At 43.4% G+C, this 22817-nt stretch overlaps 1 protein-coding gene across 1 annotated transcript in view; it reads left to right on the top strand.

Annotated features, from left to right (window-relative positions):
- The first annotated feature begins 4432 nt into the window (after nt 1–4432).
- Nucleotides 4433–22817, top strand: part of KIT (KIT proto-oncogene, receptor tyrosine kinase) — a 111593-nt gene continuing 93208 nt past the window's right edge. Inside the window, exon 1 of the mRNA XM_026699875.2 lies at nt 4433–4651. Coding sequence (XP_026555660.1) covers nt 4594–4651 — 58 coding nt within the window. The 5' untranslated portion in view covers nt 4433–4593. The remainder of the gene's footprint in view (nt 4652–22817) is intronic.

Raw genomic sequence — 22817 nt, 5'->3', positions numbered from 1 at the left:
GAAAAAAACAGCACAAACCACACTGAAGCAATTAAGGAGACAAGGCAGGATAAAGGCTTGAAGACGTCCAGATGTTGAAATACACACGTTGGGAAGGATGCCAGAACTCAGATAAGAATGGACAAACTAGAAATATTTTCATGCTTTGCTTCCAGCACTGGCCCATGTGCAGTTTGTCCTTTTAAACAGTCCTCACAGCTACAGCCCATGAAGGGGATCAGGGCCCTTTCCTCCCCTGTAGACCACCCCATTCACATTTCTCCCTTATCCGCTTCTCCCTGCGTGCCCTAAGATGGAGAGGGGATGGGCCTGGGTCCTCCTCTGACTACTCAGCCAGCCTCTGCCCTTCCTCATTTTCCTTCACAACTTCCGGAGCCACACTCCCACTCCCTATTGGCTGTTCCTCTTCTCCCTCGGAGTCAGATTCCAACAGGGACATGACAGTGAGTCAGTTGTGCCAAGCGTTCTGAATTTTGATTGTGGAGATGCTAAAGGGGTCGTAAGTGTGAAAAACCATTATGAATCACTGCCTTCCCACTTCGAATGGTCACTAAACAATCTGTTGTAAGCCGAGGGCACCCTGTAGAAACACTCAAACACAATTACTCCTTCAGCCTCGCCATTTAAAAATGGCTAGTGCAGCCAGTCCTCGACATACGACCACAATTGAGCCCAAAATTTAAGTGAGACATATGTTAGGAGAGCTTTGCCCCCATTTCACGGCCTTTCTCGCCCCAGTCACTAAGTGAAATCACTGGCATCATCAAGTTAGCAGCACGATCATTCAGTGAACCCAGCTTCCCAATGGCCTATGCTTGTCAGAAGGTGGCAAAAGGGGGATCCCAGGACCCCAGGGCCCCCCAAAGGTCATAAATATGAGTCCAGATGCCAAGCACCTGAACTTTTTAAATATTTTTTTATTGAAAATAAACATTAAAAATATTGAACGTGGTGGACTTTCTTTGACATACATTTCAGTCTTTACATTTGACACTAGAAAAGATCAAAAGAAAATATAAACATTTAAATACATACATACATATATGTGTAGGTCTAGGTGTGTTCAGGTCTTTTCCCATATAAGATTAAGAGTATCTTGGCGACATTTCAGTGAGGTCCCACTCGCCAACCTCAGGCTGGTGCTTTTGGCTTTGGGCCAGTGCAGGCAGCTTGCATTGGCACGAAGCCGAAAGCACCAGCCTGAGGATGATGGCGAGTGGGACCTCGCCAAAACATCGCCAAGGTACTCTTAATCTTACACGGGAAAAGACCCGAACACACCTAGACCTACATACCTGTACCCGTGAAAATCTATAAATATATACACATACATACATACATATTTACATTTAGGCTTTGTACCATTTTTAATCTTATTCTTATACCTCATTCCTATTTCACCTTCAATTCTAATTTCAATTTTATGAACTTCCTTTCATGTCCTCTGTAGGTAGCATTTGTTCCATACTTTATAGTATTCTGATTAAATCTTGTTCTTTCAATTCTAGTGTCAAACTATCTAATTCAGCTCATTGAAAAACCTTATTAGGAATAATAAAAGAGAAGCTTAGCAAAGCAGACATCTACATGGAATGACAGCAGCAAGAATACTATTCACCCAAACTTGGAAAACAAAAGAAATTCAAAACGATGATGCTATGATAGAGATTTTCCAAGCACCTGAACTTTGATTTTATTTATTTAATTATTTATTTATTTATTTATTTTGTCGGTCGCTTACAAGATAATAGGTATAAGTATAAACATAGTTATGAATACATGAAATGGGTTCATATAAGAAAAATAAAAGAAACCATAAGACAGGGATGATAGGCACATTGGTGTGCTTATGCACGCCCCCTACAGACCTCTTAGGAAAGGGGTGAGGTCAATAGTAGACAGTCTAAGGTTAAAGTTTTTGGGGTTTGGGGAAAAAAACCACAGAGTCAGGTAGAGTATTCCAGACATTGACCACTCTGTTGCTGAAGTCATATTTCCTGCAATCAAGTTTGGGGAGGTTTACCTTGTGTTTATATCTATTGTGTGCTCTTGTATTGTTGTGGTTGAAGCTGAAGTATCCATTGATGGGTAGGACATTGCAATAGATAATGTTATTAGCTTAGCTAATAACACTTAGCTCGGACCGAAGGCGGAGCAGTTCTAGGTCCATGATGGCGAACCTATGGCATGTGTGCCAGGGGTGTCACACAGAGACCTCTTAGTAAGCATGCGCACCATCGCCAGCTGCTCTTCTGGTTGCTGGCACATGCATGCTGGCCAGATGGTCTTTGTGGGTATCAGAGTGCCAGAAAACAGCTGGAAAAACAGTAAAAAACAGACCATTTTGGGGGCCATTTTTGGAAAACGCCCCCCAAATGCCACGAAAACGGCCAAAGAACAGGCATGCACACACTGGCAAGCTGGTCTTCACTTTTACAGCACTCCGGCATGCGCACAGACATGCACACACATGCATGCACACATCTTCTAGTTTGAGCACTCGGTGCCGAAAAGGTTCAACATCACTGTTCTCAGTTGTCTAGTTTTAAAATTTCAAGTCTGGTGGCATAAATTATTCTGCTACAAGTAAAGGAGTGGAGAACTCTTCTTGTGAAATATTTCTGGACTTTCTCAACTGTGTTAATATCAGATATATGATGGGGGTTCCAGACTGATGAGCTGTATTTGAGTCTAGCAAATATTTTGTACGCTGCAGTTAGTAGTGCGATATTACCGGAGAAAAAGCTACGCAGGATTAGGTTAACAACTCTTAATGCCTTTTTGACTATGTAGTTACAGTGGGCTCTAGCACTTAAGTTCCGTGTTGGTGACCCTATGCCATGCGTGCTAGAAGTGGCACGCAGAGCCATTTCCCCCGGCAAGTGAGAGGTCGCCCAGAAGAGCCCCACTGTGCATGCACGCACGTGCTGCCTCCCGACAGCTGATTGTCGGGTATCACATGCACAGAGGGCAGAGAGGGTGCGTGGGAGACACGCGCACATGCGCAGGGATCCACTGTGCGCAAGGGGATCAAGTGTGCATGTGCAGGGATGCGCTGCATGCAAGGGGATCATGCACGCATGCGCAGGCATGCTGCATTTGAGGGGGAAGGCATGCACATGTGCTGACGCATTGAGAGAGAGGGAGTCACGTGCGCATGCACAAAGACGCATGGCACACGAGGGGGGAATCATGCGGATATATACAGATGCGCTGCGCACAAGGGAGAATCATGCATGCATGCGCAGATGCATGGCGCGCGAGGGGGGCACATGCGCAAGGGGCATGGGGGTGCCAGCACGCATTGCCTTCTGGGTATTGGCATAGGAGTGCGCACAATTATCCGCATGGGAGCTGAAAAAGGTTAGTCACCCCTGACTGAGATCATTAGAGATGAGAACTCCAAAGTCCTTGACAGAGTTGGGATCATCAACAAGGTCTTGACTATTCAGCTTGTATTTTATTTTCTGGTTTATTTTGGCAATATGAATAAGACAGAGCGGTTGTTTGTTGAGATTTGAAGCTGCCACTTGTTTGACCATTCTGAGCACATAGTCGAAGTGATTTTTTTTCGTTTTTTTTTCTGTGCATCAAATTCCTTTTCTTTTTGAAAACTTAGTAAATTTTATTTAGTTTTCAAAATTTAAAAACGTAAAACTTTATGCATCAACAACCAAGCCATCTTTTACATTTCCTCCTCATCTTTCTTATAGACACATTTCTTTCATTATACAATTTCAACTTAATATATCAATAAACATAGATATGAATACAGGTGTTAAGTATTTACATAGTTTCTCATGGCCATTTTGATTTCTTTTTATCCTTAAAACCATTCATGGCCAGGCATCCCAGGCATTATAATATAACGACTTTGTCTCTTAATTAATTAATTAATGTCATTTTGAAGGGTAACAGTCTCGTCAGAGGTCACCGACCCTTGAAGCTGCACCCTCAACTGTGGTTAAAAATAAAATAAAATAAAAAGGTGTGGAAAAAAAAACGGCCAGAAGAAAGCTCCCCCCCTCTTTCCCCCACCCCCCCACCCCAAGGGATGTGGTAAGTAAGCACTACTTCCAACGGTCACTAAAATGAACTGTTGCTAAATCGAGGAGCATGTGGAATTATTAAACTCTTAAGTTGTGGGTCAGGTGAGTTGTTTTTTTTTCCTCCCCCTCCCCCCAACGCCCCCCTCCAGGGGGGAAAAAAAAACGGATGAAAAAAAATCGCTTCCACCGCGCTTAAAGCGGCACCTCCGGCGTTCCCGGCAAACCCCGCCCACTCCTGCCCCCTCCCCAAGACCTCCCTCCCTCCCGCCGCGCGCAAAGCCGCCTCTCCCCCCCACACCCCCCACCGTTTGGAACCTGGTCTGGCTGCCGGAGAGAGGGAGGGGGAGAGAGGCGTGGCCGGAGGAGGAGGAAGAGGAGGGGGCGGGAGTGGGGACTCCTCGCTCGCGCTGGGGTGGGGGGGGTGCTGAGGCGCGCGCGCGCGTGTGTGTTTGTTGCGCCCGGCTCCTTTTTTGAGGTGAGAGGCGGGGAGGCTTCGCCTGAGCAGGTCCATCCCGGAGGGAGTCCCCGCTCTTAGGACGCCGCTATGGGAGGCCGCTGGGCGCTCCGACTGGCTTTGCTGGCGCTCCTGGGCGCATCAACAGGTGGGCGCCGAGCGGCGGTTTCTTCTTTCTCGGGCGGGCGGAGAACTCGCGGGAGGCGCTACTTTGTACCTGGGAAAAGCCCGCAGGGCGAGCCGAGCGGAGGAGAAAACCGCGCAAGGGGAGGAGGAGGAGGAGGAACGGATAAGGGAGCCCGAGGAGCCGTGGAAATGCAATAAGCCCCCCCATACCCCACGCTTCCTATCCGTCCCCGTCCCGGGTTAGGCGGGGAAGCTGGGGGGTGGGGGTGGCGGAGGGTAGAAGTGGATGCAGGAAAGGCGCCGGCGGTTTCAGCTGGGAAAGCGGCGAATTTCCGCGCAAGTTTCACCTGGAAATCGGTCGGCTCTCCGGCGAGGTTTCGTGGGTTCGCAGTTTGGGTAGCTGATGGGGTTCTCTCTTTCTTTCTCTCCCTCCCCACCTTTCCCCCTCTTACTTTCTCTTTCTCTCCTTTCTTTCTTTCTCTCTCCCTCCCTCTCTTTTTCTCCTTCTCTCCTTCCCTCTCTCTTTCCCCCTCTTTCTCTCTCTCTCCTCTTTCTCCCTCCCTTTCTCTCTCTCTCTCCTTCCCTCTCCTTCCCTTTCCCCCTCTTTCTCTCTCTCTCCCCCTCTCTCTCCCTCCCCTTTTTCCTTCTCTCCTTCCCTCTCTCTTTCCCTTTCCCCTCTTTCTCTCTCTCTCCTCTCTCTCCCTCCCTTTTTCCTTCTCTCCTTCCCTCTCTCTTTCCCTTTCCCCCTCTTTCTCTCTCTCTCCCTCCCTCCCTTTTTTCCTTCTCTCCTTCCCTCTCTCTTTCCCTTTCCCCTTCTTTCTCTCTCTCTCTTTCTTTCTCCCCTTTCTCTCTCTCTCTCTCTCTCTCTGCCTCCCTCTCTTTCCCTTTCCCCCTTTCTTTCTCTCCCTCCTTCTCTCTTTTTCTTTTTCTCTATCCCCGCTCTCTTTCTCCCTCTTTTTCTCCCCCTTTTTCTTTCTCTCTTTCTCCCCCTCTTTCCCTCTCCCTCCCTCCCTCCTCCTCTCTCTTTTCCCCGTCTTCCCTTCCTCCCCTCCATTCACAAATGCTGTATTTCGGTCTCAACTAGGAGCGAAGGTCCCCCGATCCACGCGCGAGATGCGTGTTTTGGCTTCGCGTTCCGCTCCGCAAATCCCTTTAAAGGCAGCGATTGCGAGCCCAAAGGTGGAAGTTTGCTCCGCCGCGGTTGCGTTACTTTTAAAGTTAATTTCCATTCGACTTCGAGGGGGAGAATTGGATAAGCGCAGTGTTTTGAAGGCATCAAACCGGCGCCTCCTTGAATCGCACCGGTGGGCTGTTTCCCAGTCATCTGAAAGCGGTGTGTGTGTGGACTTGTTTCAGGAACACACCCACAACTTAGACGGAAAATATGTGGGGACTGCGTAGCTCCATCCTGTCCCTTCAATCTATGCGTGCCTACTAAGCTTTCCCGTTCCCTTCCTTGCCTTGGAAGGCACTCCGAGATAAATGTGCACCGGACTGAAGCTTACATACAGCTGAATTTTGGGCTGTTTTCACCCAAATATAAAGTGCATAGCTTTACTGCTCTGGTAAAAAAAACCACCCCTCTTTTAAAAGACATAACCTATATCTTTACAGTCTGTCTGGCTTTATTATGGGAGTATGCTCCATGTAATTCAGTAAGACTCCATTCTCAGACTTGTACAGGATTGCTATGCTGCACAATTTAAACCCAGCGGAGGTGGCTTGAAATAAGCCGCAATGTTTTCAAAGTCCGTGAATTGGGTACTCCCAGTTGGAAAATAGAGGTGGGGTGGCATTATTTAAGAGGGAATGGATGCAGAAAAGCTTTGCTGTAAAGGCTCCAGAGAGGCCTCCATGAAAAATGGAGGTGGGCTATCATATCGCGCAAGGTTTTTTTTTGTACTAACCTTTGCAAAGTTATGCCAACACTGTCTTTAGTGAATTGAGGTAGTAATTTGAGAGGATTTACACTACCCTTCTGGCTGGTGCTTAAAAATCTTGTTTGCACCATGCATAATTAACCCTTGCATATTAACTGTTTCACGCGAGAACCAGCTTTCAGCGTGTCAATCTCGAAACTTATTTGCAGTGTAGGTTGGAAGGGAATCCATACGTAGGACAATAGTTGTCTACTACTCACTGCTGGGGGTCAAAGCACAGTATGATTCAATTGTTCTTATTGCGCCCTGGCTTGATAGATTATTACACCAATCTTCCTCTGTTGTTATTATTTAAATCATATTTGATAGATTGGTTATCTATGTTGCTCTTTAACCATATCCAATCTAACTTTTTAAAAAACACCTTGCTGTATGTTGGCACAGGTCTGAAGTCTCACAAAGCACAATCATTTCACTTGCAGTGCAGTAAAATTATTGGGTTTCTTTTTCTCTCCAATCATTAACTTCCTTCAACAATGACTGCAAACAAAATTCAGCGATAGAAATAAAAATAATAATATTTGGAATGACTTTGGGCGTATATACAGCATTGTGAAAACTCCTAGGAGCATTCAGTGTAGTGTTGCACTTTGTGCTCCAAACACCATTATGTGCGCTGTGCCTCTCTTTTGCTTTCTAGGTAAACTGCCTAAAAGACAATTCTGCAATCACTTTGCAGACCTTAGTTGGTTTTATTTCCAAAATATTAATCTTGGGCTCCTTAAAATACTACACACACCCCTAGCACCTTTGCTAAGATATAGTATTTGATGGATGGTGAATGGGTTGTAGGATATGCAACTGCAGTTTCAGAATTTGCCACTGAGAGGAGATGTTAATCATAATTATTCTCATTTACTTCTCCTGTTCAGTTGTAAAGTTGCTTAGGTTAATAAGCCTGTGCAACTTCTCTCTCCTTTTCCGCTCGGTGAGCTGATTTATGCTTCTTCGGAAGGTAGGAGTACCAATCTCTTTGCCCAGGGCTGTGCTTGTGGCCCATGTATCACTCCATCAAGTGCAAAAACAATTTTAGCAGCCACGAAAACTCACGGAAGGGAGGCTACAGAAAGTGTAGCTGGCTTTCTTCATTCTGCATTTGCAATGTTAAAAGATACATAAATGGTTGTAGAATGAGGTTGGGAAGAGACAGCAAAACTGATAGATATTATGAGTCACCACAGTGCAAAAAAGATGTTGAGACTCTGGAAAGAGTGCAGAGAAGAGCAACGAGGGCGATTATAGTACGGGTCTGGAGACTAAAACATAGGAGAAATGGTTGCAGGAACTGGATACGTCTAGTGAAAAGAAGGAATAGGGGTGACATGATACTTCTCCAATATTTGAGAGACTCCCACAAAGAAGAGGTGGGTCAGTCTATTTTCCAAAGCATTAGAGGGCAGGACAAGAAGGAATGGATGGAAATTAATCAAGAAGAACCAACCTAGAATTAAAGAGACGCTTCCCACAGTGAGAACAAATAGCGGTAGAAGGGCTTGCCTTCACCGATTGTGGGTGCTCCGTCACTGGAGGCTTTTAAGAAGAGACTGGACAGTCTGAAATGGTAAAGGGTCTTCTGGTTAACCAAGGGGTTGGACTAAAAGGCCTCTGAGATTCATTCTAACTCTGTTATTATTGTATATTTATGAGTGTACATAATTTAAGAACAACTTTGAGTCAAAAATCAAACCTGTTCTTATGGAAATGTCATTTGTGTTCTAACTAGCCAAACACTGTTTCATTGTTTAGGTTAGAACTGTATATAACTTTATTATGGTCTTAGACCAGCACTAGACATCACTATTTACAATATACATAAAAAATACTGACACATTATAATACATTAATAGTGAATAAAAACATCTGTTAAGAAAATACATATTCTCAAACAGTTAGGGGCACTCCCTGGTTTATATGAGTGGAGACCCAATAAGTATGTGTGTAAATACCATTTTCCAAGGTTTGTTCTATCTCCAAAAATGGTCACAAATTGACAGCTATAATTCTGTAACCAATTTTTTTTCTAGTAGACATTGGAGCAACACAGAATTTTGCCACTGCACGCATAATAGCTGGGTTTGAATCCTGGAGGAGAAAGTCTACATCAAAATTGTCTGCCCTCCCTGGCAATCTCTCTAGTAAGGGGAGAATATACAACGACCTATTAACTTTATATAACTCACAGTACAATAAAACATGTGAGATATCTTCACCTTCTCCTTTACCACATATACATACTCGTTCTGCTGTTGGTATTTTCTTATATCTGCCCTGAAGGAGTGCTGATGGGAGAATATTAAATCTGGCTCTGAAGAAAGCTATTCTTCGTTTTGGGAAGGTCAGATCGTTTAGATATCTTGCTGATTCCCACACACTCTGTTTGATTCTGTCCCTGTTGTGGCAAGCCAACCTATTTAATTCTTCTTGGAACTCCACGTCCTTCATTCTACTGATTACTACTTGCTTTGCATGGTCAAAGCCTGGGGACATTAGGAATACTGGTGAGAGTCCATAGGAGCCCAGCTTGTGGTCTATTGCCTGTTTCCAGGGGGAGGGGTAGTTATCAGTCAGTACTAGAGGGGTCAGTCCCTCTGGGAAGAAATGCATTTTTAGCCAGTGAATGATCATCATTTTCCAAGCTCTTACCTGAATTTGAGGCATGCCTGTCTTGATTCTTACCTGGGCATTTGGAGTTCCTTTGGGTGCAGCTAAGATGGCTCACAGGAATTTGCTTTGTATAGGTTCTAGCAAGTCGTCTTTTTTTTTGCAAGGATTCCTGTTTGTGCCCCATATAGAATTTGTGCCAATGTTTTGGCCTCAAAAAGTTTTAAGGCAGCAGGTAATAATTGCCCTCCACTGGTGTAAAAAAAAAAGTGTTTAATTGCATTTGAGGACCTATAGGCTGCTTGCACTGTGTGATCCAGGTGTATTTTCAATGTCCCTTGTGAGTGGAAAACTACCCCAAGATATCTGAATGTCCTGACCTGTTCTACACTATACTCTTCTGTTTTCCAGGAATATTGTTTAGGTCTTTTACCGTGTTTCTCACAAAATAAGGCTGGGCCATCTTTTCGGGGGTGACTTAATTTCCTCCCCCACCTAGAGCGGCCCATACGCACATACCTCGCCGCGAGGCCGCTTCTATCGGCCGACGAAAGCTCCCCAAAGGCAGAGTCCCCCGCTGCTTTGGGGCATGGTGTGGCTGCCCGTGTCCCTTCGCCTTTAGGCAGTTTCTTTCGGGTGATGGAAGCTTCCCAAGTGCAGTCACCAGCCACTTCGATCGGCCGGTAGAAGTGGCCTCGGGGCAAGCGCACACACACACACTTCCCTCACCGCGAGGTCACTTCTACCGGCCGATCAAAGTGGTTGGTGACTGCACTTGGGGAGCTTCCATCGCCCAAAAGAGACTGCCTAAAGGCGAGGGGACATAGTAGCCACGCCATGCTCCGAAGCAGCGGGGGACTCTGCCTTCAGGGAGCTTCTATCGGCCAATGTTCTGTCGGTAGTAGATTAGGGTATTCTAGCCTAGGGTACCTGCATGGTGCTCCTAAAGGCAAGTTTTCTCTTCCCCCCCGCCCTTCCCCCCCCATTTCTCTTCACCTCGTGTAGTTCTAACGAACGATGTGAGAAATGGCGGGAAAACGCATGGTTTAAATAGGCTTAAATTTTGGGGGTGGGGCTTAATTTCACCTCATACCTAGAAATCATGCTGGGCCTTCCTATTGGTGGAGGCCGTATTGTTGGAGGGACACAGCAGCAAAAATGAAAACTTTTGATTTATCAAAGTTAAGGACCAGCTTATTCTATTTACAAAATTCAAGTGTTGCCGTAATTGCTCTCTTCAGTCCTATTGGAGTTTGTGAGATTATAGCAGCATCGTCGGCATATAGGAGAATTGGTATTTTACGTTGTGCTACGTTTGGAGGATGTAAATCAGGGTTCTGTAAGAGGTTGACCAGAGGGCTAATGTAAAAGTTAAAAAGGGAGGGGGGATAGGATGCAATCCTGTCGTACCCCTTTTTGTACCCTTACTGGGCCGGTTAAAGTCCCTTGAGGGTTACAACTCAGGTAGAATTATCATACAACTTTTGTATGAGGAAAAGGAGGCGTTTATCGATGGTAGTGTGTTTAATTTCCCCCAGAGAGTGTTCCTAGCTGTTGAATCAAAGGCCTGCTTAAAATCAAGGAAGGCCACGAAAAGAGAGGATTTTTTTTTTATTCATGTATTTTTGAACCAGATGGTGAAGTACCAAAATATGATCCACCATAGATCTTCTTTCTCTACAACCAGATTGCTCATCTTTAATTATCCTCCCAGAAATTAGCCAATCCTGAAATTTATAGTGTAGGTGTTTGGCATACAATTTACTAATAACACTCAGAAGGCTAATAGGTCTATAATTACCTGGGTCATTTCTATTACCTTTTTTATTGATTGGTATGATAATTGCTAATCTCCAATCTCTTGGCATACGGCCTGTTTTATTTATAAATGTAAAATTAATCAAGGAGAGGAGAACCAGCCTAGAATTAAAGAGACGCTTCCCGACAGAGAGAACAAATAATGGTAGAAGGGCTTGCCTTCACCGATTGTGGGTGCTCCGTCACTGGAGGCTTTTAAGAAGAGAGTAGACAGCCATTTGTCTGTTGACTCTGTTATTGTTGTATATTTATGAGTGTACATAATTTAAGAACAACTTTGAGTCAAAAATCAAACCTGTTTTTATGGAAACGTCATTTGTGTTCTAACTAGCCAAACATTATTATTTCATTATTTAGGCTAGAAGTGATTCTTAGCACAAAAATGGATTGGCAGTATATTCTAGAACAGGCCTGTCCAGTCCACGGGCTTCAGATAACCCTGGATAGCTAGTAACGTGACCCCATAAAGTAATAAATATAAAAAGAATCAAGGAATTATTTTACATACATTAACTATATTATAAATTTTATCTTTGTAAGGTGCCCATAGTCGCTGAGTGAGTTGGGTGGCCATATAAATTCTCTTCAATAAATAAAATAAATATGTAGCTCAAGACAATTCTTCATTCAGCGCAGCCCAGGAAGCCAAAAGGTTGGATAAGCATGTTCCAGAGCAGAGGTCTCCAAACTTGGCAACTTTAAGTCTTGTGGACTTCAACTCCTAGAATTCTGGGAGTTAAAGTCCACAAGTCTTAAAGTTGCCAAGTTTGGAGATCTCTGCTTTAGAGTACAGTCAGAATTATGGGACATTAGTTTGAAAGTAATTTGTGATAGCTTTGGGTGCACAGATAGTTGCCCTAGTACAACACCACTGTTTGCATTAGTGCAAGCAGTTTCAAAGATCAATGCATCAATTAAATTATTCTGTGGAGATTCTCAGTCATGCAGTTGTTGGTTGTCCCAAACGTGCTTTTTCAAGAAGCAACTGGATGAGAAGCAAAACATTTTCTTTTTCCCAATGTACTTATTGTGTCAACATAGACATCTTTTATTTTATTTTTCATCAAAAAAGCACAACAAGGAGTGCTCTTTCTGCGCCAACTCAGAAAGCTCAAACTGCCCAAGGAGCTGCTGATCCAGTTCTACAGAGGAATTATTGAGACTATCATCTGCACCTCTGTAACAGTCTGGTTTGGTTCTACAACCCAGCACAGACTTCAGAGGATAATTAGGACTGCAAAAAAAAAACAATTGCTACCAACCTGCCTTCAATCCAGGACTTGTATACTGCACAAGTCAAAAAGAGGGCTGTGAAAATAATAACAGACCCCTCACATCCCAGACATAAACTGTTTCAACTCCTACCCTCCAAACAACGCTGTAGAGCACTGTGCAACGGAACAGGTTTTTCCCGAAAGCCATCACTCTACTAAACAATTAATTCCCTCAACACTGTTCAACTATTTATAAAGTCTGCACTACTATTACTATTAATCTTCTCCTCACTCCTTATCACCCATCCCCCCCCATTTGTGACTGTACGACTGTAACTTTGTCACTTGTATCCTTACGATTTATATTGACTGTTTCCTAGTATGATTTGAGTGCTTATTGTACCCGATGGCTATTATTAAGTGTCATACCTTATGATTCTCGACTCCTGATGAATGTAAAGTTTGAGCATTCAATAGATTAAGGTGAAATTATTAAAACAGAAGCAGTACGTTATTTATTGCCTCCCCTTTGCAACAGTAACATCATTATTAGTTTAAATCACGTAGGGCAGCATCCCCCAACCTTTTGGGCACCAGGGACCGATTCCGCAGAGAGAAGTTTTCCCACGGACCGGAGGGGGCGTGGTTTTGTGTGGTGCCCACTTCCCGTGAATGAGGCTTTTGTTTGTTTGCGCGGCCCGGTTTCCAGCATGCCAGGGGACCGATGCCACTCCACGGACTGTGGTTTGGGGACCCCTGATGTAGGGGGATCACACCAATTCATTTATCTTTCTAGGAATTGCGGTATCACACAGTTTGTGCTACAAAGAAGGGTCAAGATACTTGTTAAGACCGTGAACGTATTGATGTGCAGTAGGGTTGTGCAACGGTTTTGCAGTCAAAGGCTTTGGAGCAGTAGGATGTGGATATGCTAAACATCTCCAGCTCTTTAAGCCAAATGCATCCTTTCCCAGGCTTATCAGAGGGAGGACAGGAATAGTTGCAGCTGCTTGAAGGAATTGCAGGCAGGTGCTTCCTGAGAACTCCACAAATGCCTTTTTCCCTTCCGAATCTGAAGGGCTGCACTGGTGCTTCAGATTTGGAGGCAAAAGCGTTGCTTGGGCCCTCAGATGATGCAAAATTGAATCAAAGGACGCCTCCATAGGTGTAAATTATAGGCACACTGGGCCCACAGCAGGGAGAAAACCTTTGTCAAAACCCTTGCTTCTTGTGCCTGGAGTGGAAATCCTTTCGGATTCGTGTAAGGCTATCTTGAGATTGATACTCTTTGCAGTCAAAGGTGCAATAAGCAGTGCTAGCCAGTGTTTGGATGGGGTCCAAATAACTTGATGAGCCCTTCTATCTCTGTGGGGCAGAAGTCAAATCTCCATCATGCTCTGCTTGTAAGCTTCCAGGGACAACCGAAGACAAACGTTATGCTCCTTTTTGGGGGGTGGGGGGGGGAAATGGCAACGAGCAAAGTATCGGTGTGACCCAGAGGCAGCTGGAGGAATATGGGGTTAGCGATAGGCCACAGATAGTCCACAGATAAGGAGGCGGACATCCATAAGTTGCATCTTGAAAGTTTTTAGCCCAGTTCCCTTTCCCTCCCAGTTAGGTGAGCTCGGAGAATCTCGTGTACTAGAGCAAGCTGCTATTACTAGATTACAATTGACATCTGGTCTGTCAAAGGAGGCTGCTATAGCAACTGCTGGTGGAAGTCGAATCGAGAATAAGAACCCAGAGGAGTTAAACCTACGCAAGTCTAACTGAAGTCAGGGATTCATGAAAACATCACTCATCATTTAGATATCTTAAAAGGCATTTGCACTTTTCTGGGCTTGGAGTGCAATGTTTTCCTTGCTTTGAATGATAGAAGCTCCGAAGACGTCCCTACTGTACATAATTCCTCTGTATGTCTCTGTGTGTTTCTCTCTAGGTCTCCTTTTACACCTGCAGGTTCCTCAGTGCACCAAGTTGCACCACGCTTTGATTCAGTTCACACTCTAGCTGAGTGCACACAACACAGAACTAACTCAGAATGCATTTGTTTAGTAAGCCACGATAGCGGGGTTCATGTATTTGTGTTAAGACAACATACCATGTTATGGTTTAAGATTATTTAAAAGCTTGGACATCGTTTGAGAGACATATGTGAAATTGCATCCATTAGAACTTAATTTCCACTTCCCCATTTTAAGCCTTTTTGGGGTGTGTTGGGAGTAAAATTTCTGGAATCCTTCCATGGCCTTCCTGGTGTTGACAGAATAACAAAACAGAATAGTGGAGTTGGAAGGGCCTTTAGAGGTTTTCTAGTCCAACCCTCTTCACAAGCGGGAGACCCTATATAATTCCAGACAAGGGATTTTCCAATCTCTTCCTTAAAAACCTCAGTGAGTGGGCATCCACAGTTTCTAAAGGCAAGCTGTTCCACTGGTTAGCTGTTCTCACTGTATAAGACGGGGCATACGACACTGTGTAGAATAGAATAGAATAGAATAGAATAGAATAGAATAAGGGACCTTGGAGGTCTTCTAGTCCAACCCCTACTCAGGCTGGAAACCCTATACCATTCCAGATAAATGGGTATCCAATCTCTTGTTAAAAACTTCCAGTGTTGGAGAATTCAGAACTTCTGGAGGCAAAGTTGTTCCACTGGTTAATTGTTCTCACAGTCTAAAAGTTTCTCTTTAGTTCTAAGTTGCTTCTCTCCTTGATGAGTTTCCATCCGTTGCTTCATGTCCTGCCTTCAGGTGCTTTGGAGAATAGCCTGACTCCCTCTTCTTTATAGGAGCCCCTCAAATATTGGGACACTGCCGTCATGTCACCCCTAGTCCTTCTTTTCATCAGACTAGACATACCCAATTCCTCCAATCGTTCTTCATGTTTTAGCCTCTAGTTTCCTAATCATCTTTGTTGCTTTTCTCTGTATTCTTTCCAGAGTCTCAACATCCTTTTTATATTGTGGTGACCAAAACTGGGTGCAAGTTTGCTCTTACTAAGGATTATAAAGTGGTAGTGACATTTTACATAATCTTGATTCTGGGGCTCTGTGGATGCAGCCTAGAATTGTGCTAGCTTTTTTGGGGGGCGGGGGCAGTGATAGCACATTGCTCGCTCATATTTAAGTGATTGTCCACTAGGACTCCAAGATCCCTCTCGTAATTACTACTGTTGAACCATGTTCTACCTATTCTATACCTATGCATTTGGGTTTTCTTGCCTCAGTGTAAAAGCTTACTTTGGAATTGAATTGAATTTCATTTTCTTAGATAGGGGCCAGGGTTCAAGTCTGCCGAGATCCATCTGGAGCTGGAGTCTGTCTTCTGGCTATTCTTGCCAACTTGTTCAAGCATTTATTTTGGGCACCAGTTTGGATCAGGCTGAAAGGAATACATCTCACAAAGTCCTTGAATGAGAAGGATGTTCATTTCTGTCTTTCCCATGCAAATTTGTGGGGCGTTTATCTCCCCCTCCTATACACAGACTGCTATCCAAGAGGATATTCAGGTAGAAGGCAGGAAAAAAATATTTCCTTAGACAATCATTGGGAAGATGTAGGACTGCCTGAGAAAGAATAGGAGGCTACGAAGCAAATGGGACTTTGTCTATATTTGCAATATTTTGTGCCTACTCGTGGAAGAAAATCTATATATATAAAAGTGAAATACCACTGGCGCATCATCAGAAAATCTCCAGAACTGTATAGTCTACAAACTTGAAATTTGGCACGTATGTTCCTCTTGGCTTTCTAGGTGCTCACTAAGAAGGGATTTTTCAAAATGACCATCAGAGCATTAGCATTCCCTATTATTATTATTAACACACTCTGATGCTAAGGAGTTCTCCCCCTCAACCACCGTGAAAGAAATCTGTTCTAAATGCAAAACGCAAGCAAAAGAGAGGAGTTTCAGTTTTGCTTTCCCACAGCACCAAGCAGCTTAATACACAACAGTTGAGCTAAGCCACGCCCAGGCTCCTTGCTGTCTCCTTGCTCACACAGCAAATGCTGTTTCATTTTCCAAACAGCCCTCAACTCTCTCACACATTGACAGGATGCTAGCCAGATGAATACCGATGGATGCTGGTAGGCAGAGGCAGATTTTTTTTCCCCTTATTTTCCTCCCCCAAAACTAAGCCTGACCACATAATTTTATAGCGAAGCACGGGTATCGAGCTAGTAAGATATATAGACGATTTTTTTCCAGTTTTGTCTTTCTTTCCCTATTCATGGTGAAAGCTCCAGAGGCTCTCCTGAAATCTATTTTTAATGCATTTCAGAATATTTTTCCTAAGAACATTATTACCACTATGTCCACTGATAATAGCCTGTTGGAAAGATGAAATCAAGTCTTTTAGTTTGGATGCATTAGAGATATCTGATTTATTTTCCAGAGAAAGATTAGTTGTCTTATAATTTCTTGATAGAATATTATCTAAGGAAAACTTGGGAAACCATGTCCAGACTTAATAGCTTCTTTGGAAGATCAAAACTCATTAATGTACTCATTATTGTACTATACTAGAGTTTATTGGAATGGTTATCCCTGCCTTCTATTCTTTGTTTACTTGCACACTGACATTGGATGACTTTTGAGTACCACTGTTTGTTTTTGCAGAGAGAGACACATGGGATTAATTTATTAATACTGGGAAGCGCGAATTTGAGAGATGCACTGCTCTAATAGATCTCTATCTAAGCAAATATAAGACAGACATTTACACGAAGCTTAGTGTCATACCCCTGGTGGAGGCGGACTCGGAGGAAGAGGAGGAACAGCCAACAGGGAGTGGGAGTGTGGCTCCAGAGGTGGTGGAGGAGGAGGCTGGGGAAGGGCAGGGGCTGGCTGAGCTGTCAGAGGAGGACCCAGGCCCATCCCCTCTCCATCCCAGGGCACGCAGGGAGGAGAGGATCAGGGTAAAATGTGGTCTACATGGGAGGAAAGGGCCATGATCCTCTTCATGGGTTGCAGGTGTGAGAGCTGCATAAAAGGTTGGACCTGCGTGCTAACAGACGCTGGAGACAAATTAGTGTTTTATTCCTGAAGAAGGTTTATCTTGGTTGGCGTTCTTCCCATGGACTGTCCCTGGTTATCTTCCTAAAGTTGGCAATTATCTATCCTGGTCTGTTGTGGAACTTTATTCAGTGCAGTTTGTTTTTTGTTTTTTGCTTCATTATCGGCTCTTTGAAATTGAACTGTGTTTCTTTCCTTGGAAATGTTATTTTGAAAATAGTTTACTCCTCCGCTGTGAACAATTAAACAGTGAAGCCAAGTTGAAGGCATTAAAGGACTTTTAGTTACGTTTTGGTTTTTGTTGTATTTCTGATATACTGTAGGTCATCATACTTAGGTTCGTAGTTTACTGTTTGGTTTCACTGTTTCTACCCTGTTTTCACCGAAAATATGACCTACCCTGAAAGTAAGTCCTAGCTTGATTTTTACACGTGCACCCAGTATAAGCCCTACCCCCAAAATATGCCCTAATTAAGATCCCACCTACTCCAGAGTGCATAGATAAAAATTAAGCTAAGGTGGGGATGAGTGGGTGGTGGAGCTGCCCTGCTATTTACCTTTGGACAGCTGTAGCCAGGCCTCGTACACCCTGACACCTGCCTTGCCGGCCCATTTCTTCTGCAGCCAGCAAGGCTGGCAAGGCTTTTCTGAAGGCCTTTGTAGCTAATAACAAAGCTCTGGATTGATCCAGAGATCTGTTATCGGCTGCAGGAAAGACTTGCTGGCCGCAGAAGTTCCCGAAGGCCTCTGACAGCGAAAAAGAGGCCGGGGGCGATGCGCAAGTGAGGTTAGTCAGTGGATGGCACTCCCCGAAAATAAGACCTGGTGCCATTTTTGGTGGGGAAAAAAATGTAAGACAGGGTCTTATTTTCGGGGAAACATGGTAATAGAGGAGAGTTGGCATCTGGTAGAACGTCAGATGGAGCCTTCCTGTGAAACACAGGGACAGACCATTCAAAGTTACAACGGCACTGGAAAAAAGTGACTTACGACCACTTTTTCACACTTATGACCATTGCGGCATCTCCGTGGTCATGGGATTAAAATTCAAATGCTTGGCAGCTGATTCATACTTATGATGGTTGCAGTGTCCTGGGGTCACGTAATCTTCCCTTTTGTGACCTTCTTACAAGTGAAGTCAAAGGGGAAATCAGATCCGCTTTTCAGCCGGGTTCCACATTTAACAGCTGCGATCATTCAGTTAACAACCGTGGCAAGAAAGGTCATAAAATGGGGACCAAATTCACTTAACAACCATCTTCATTTAGCCACATACATTTTGTGGCTCAACTGTGATCATAGGTTGAGGATGACCTGTATGTATAGAGAATTCGAGCAAATAAAGCGCATGGCATGTTATAGAACAGGGGTCTCCAACCTTGGCAATTTTAAGACCTGTGGATTTCAACTCCCAGAATTCCTCAGCCAGCTTTGCTGTTATAAAATACAAGAGAAGAGTCTTGATCAAGAGGCTAACAATCTAAAATTCAGAGCTGAGAGAAGGCAAGGTCTTCTTGGCAGAGAAATGATGGATGTGATTGTTTCAAGTCAGTGTGTTTTTCAAATGTGGTTACACCTCTAGTAAGCCTGTGTGAAGCCTCCAAAGGGACCTTGGCTTTCATCGATCGCTCCTTCAATGCAGCTCTGCAGAATAAAGGGCTACTGGCTTTCAGGTGCATCTTAAACTCTCTGGGAAATTTGCAGCTTCATTGATCTTTAACAAGATGCTGCAGTGATGCCATGCCCAGCGATGCCTTTCGTTGTAGCTATGGCCTCAGAGTGGCTTCTCTGTTGGCTTCCATACCTATGAACCAAAGCGATTTCTGCTGATATGAAGCGGCTGAACAGATAAGATAAGATAAAATAACCTTTATGGTTATTTTTTACTGTGAGCACACTGGGACACATTAAAAATGAAATTATGTTGCCTGTTCTCAGAAGAAAGTATATATTCTACCCATACCCATATATGACACATATATACACATGCTATATCCATCCATCCATCCATCCAATAGTCCTATCGATTTAAGAAAAGCCCTCTTTCAAATTAAATCTCAAGAACCACTGAACACTAGAATAAGCAAATGTCTTAGAAGGCAGACCTGTCCATCCATCCATCCATCCATCCATCCATCCATCCATCATCTATCTCTCCCTACACCCATACAAATTTCTGCATCCTGACACTGCTTCAGTTCAGTGATCAGAGTCAAAACATCTGTACATAAAAAGCAGTGTGGTTTCACACAATCACAATGTACTGTTGTAAGAACACTATATAGGACAGCATTTGTAGGATTTTCCTATCATGTAACTTTTGGCACATTTGACAAAACATGGTTGGCTTTCGCTGATCTGTAAGAATCTGCTTTTCTTGTGAGTCCTATAAAAGGGCACACACACACACACACACACACACACACACACACTCTCCCTCCCTCCCCTGTTTGGGTATGTGTATGCGTATTAAGAGCTACTATTTTCATTATCTTGCCCAATTCAAAAGTCAGTGTTGCTGAATTTAGTGGGATTTATTCGGGTATGTGCAGATGTGGAATCAGAAATCACAGCACAAATACACTCATAAATAAGTACAAAAAACTTCAGCTGTATCAAAATACTTGGAATAATTTGAATCAAATCTGACCCTTTTCATCCTTTTTATTCAAAAGCGACTATTTAATACAAGTTTACATTCTTCTGTTTTGGCTTCCGGCTCTAAGTCAAAGGGATTATATTCCAGGTAGTCTCATATTGGAATATTAATTTATGGATCAATGGACTGTTCGCAGAAAACATTTTATAAATTGAAATGTTCAAATCCCAGAGTGAAGGATGTGTCTACAAATTCAGAGCTCCTCTGAAATTTTATTTCAGATAACTGTGATTAATATTGCATAATAAACTACTTTAAAAGTAGATTTTTTCCCTTTTGTAATTTTCAGTTCTCTGTGCCACGCACTTTTTCTATTTGCATACCATCTTACAGATGTTGTTTTTCTTTATAATATAGTACAAACATCTTCCAGGACTTTGACTCACTTCCTCAAGTCTCTTTTAGCAATTCTAAAAGGACAAAAGGAAATTATCTCCAATATCCTGAGAGGAACTTTTCTTTTTAAAAAAGAAAACACACACACACATACAAAATGTGCAGTTCATGGTTATTGAAACACAGTTATTTACACACTATCTTCAGGGTTTTCTTTCCCTCTCAAAATAACGTTTCCCCCTTCTTACTCTTCTGAATTCTATTCAGAGTTTACATTTCTGATTCTGCTGAGAATTGGATTAAAAAACTGGTACCATTTGAAGAGAAAGAACATACAATCAGTTTTGATTCTAGGGCCATATTATGTTTGAGTGCTCTGTATAGAACTGAGGCACAAGTAAATTGCAGAGAAATCGTCCGTTTGATTTGTTTTGTGTTGCATTGAAGTTGAATTACAATTATTTAAAAAAAAAAACATTTTCAATAAAATTGCTCCCTGTGTTTTTATTCTGCTGTCTTAACAGAACAAAACTGAATGTGCGCTGGGGATAATTGTAGAACTGCAGTAGTGCTAGAATTACAACCAAAGGGTATGATCATTTACAACTTTCTAAATAGTTCATTATCATAAAATGATAGCAGTAGCATTAGCATTTAGACTTATATACTGCTTCACAGTGCTTTACAGCCCTCTCTAAGCAGTTTACAGAGTCAGACTGTGGCCCACAACAATTCTGGGGCCTCATTTTATCGACCTCGGAAGGATGGAAGGCCGAGTCAACCTGGAGCCGGTGAGAATTAAACTGCTGGCAGTAGGCAGAATCAGCCTGCAATAGTGTATTCTAACCACTGTGCCATCGTGACTCTTATGATACACTAAGAGCTACCCAAATTCATGATACTATTTGTATGTTGTATTTTTATTTTCTTCTAGATGGGGCGTGACACAAAATGGATACAAAATCATCATACGTGAATGACTGTGGGAAATCTCTATACTCTGATTGATACATAGATATGACCTCAGAGCATTTTTCTTGACTGTTTCCTCAAGTGAGAGCAGTTTGAGTAGTTCGGAGAACCGGCAAACACCATCTCTGACTGGCCCCGCCCCCTTCTATTCTCCGCCTCCCGAGTCCTGGCTGATTGGCTGGACCTTCTTTTGTTGCCCTGCACAGGAGAACAGAGCTGGAAAGCAGGTTAGTGGGGTGGGGAGGGAATGGGGATTTTGCAGTAACCTTCCCCTGCCACACCAACCAAGCCATGCCCACAGAACCGGTTGTAAAAAGCTTCGAATCCCACCACTGAGTGAAAGTTATGAACAACCTAGTTTTGTGGAGTCTAAAAAGTTTTATTCTTCTTCTTCTTGTTTCTCTGAAATGGAAATCCTTGATACGAATCAATAGATTTAAATAGCTTTTTGAGATCCTGTCTCAAAAAGACAGGATCTTACACGCAATGCGTGTGAAAAATATTGATCCGTCTACATCAGTGTTGCCTATATAGGTAGTGGAATGTTCTCCAGATGTTTGATCCTAGAACTTCACAATCCTCTGCCTTTAGGCTTGCCGATGTGAGATGACATGCAAAACAAAGGCACCAGATCAGTGGTGGGATTCAAAATTTTTAACTACCACTTCTGTGGGTGTGGCTTGGTGGGCATGGCAGAGGAAGGATACTGCAAAATCCCCATTCCCTCCCCACCCCACTAACCTGCTTTCCAGCTCCGTTCTCCTGTGCAGGGCAACCAAAGGAGACCCAGCCGATCAGCTGGGACTTAGGAGGCAGAGAATAAATAGGGATGGGGCCAGTCCGAGGTGGGATTTGCCCGGTTCTCTGAACAAAATTCCTGCTACTGGTTCTCTAGAACTGCTCAGAACCTGCTGAATACCCACCTCTGCAGCAGATCATCTCTCTCTGTTCTACATGGGATGTTAGTCCTTCAGATAGGAATTGAACCATGTGCTCCTCCAATATGCTGTAGGTCTTCTCTATTCAATACAGCTTCTTGTCGTGCCAGGATGGTTTTGTTGTAATCCAGAACATAATAGGTCTGGAATGGAAAATACATTTTTTTTTCGGGGTTGTAGAATTAGAACACTGAATCTACGATACAGCTGTCATGTGAGCCTGTACCATATCCTCTGGCAAATTCTATGTTAAAAACTCTGCAGTTGAGTCAGTGATAACAAAGTTATCTGTATTATGCTTTCCTTTAACATAATCTGGCAGTAATAGTTATCTTTTGTGTACGATTTCTCAGAAGTAGCCAAATCACTTGACTATTGAGAATACTTGTGCATGGAATAGTCCTTTTGAAAGACTCGTCACGTCTGTCGAAAACACACCAGGAGGATTATTACAGACCGACAATATGAAAGAGTGATATTCATATTTAATAGGTAGCAGCATCTGTCCGGCTTTGGAAATAGGTTTGTATGATAGACCAGGAGTAGAACAAGCAAATACCCTGGAGGAAGGTGATGGGAAACGTATGAAAATGACGCGGGATTGAAATTGCCAAGATTTGAGTTTAACTTGAAGAAATTACAGATGACAGAAAGCTGGGAGGTTCGGGTAGAACTTTAGAAAAAAGAAGATTCAG

This window comes from Pseudonaja textilis, chromosome 6 (assembly GCF_049901715.1).
Source record: "Pseudonaja textilis isolate UNSWEBS1 chromosome 6, rPseTex1.2, whole genome shotgun sequence".
Taxonomy (NCBI): domain Eukaryota; kingdom Metazoa; phylum Chordata; class Lepidosauria; order Squamata; family Elapidae; genus Pseudonaja; species Pseudonaja textilis.
The sequence above is the reverse complement of the archived record's forward strand: the minus strand, read 5'-3'. Positions and strand labels throughout refer to the sequence as shown.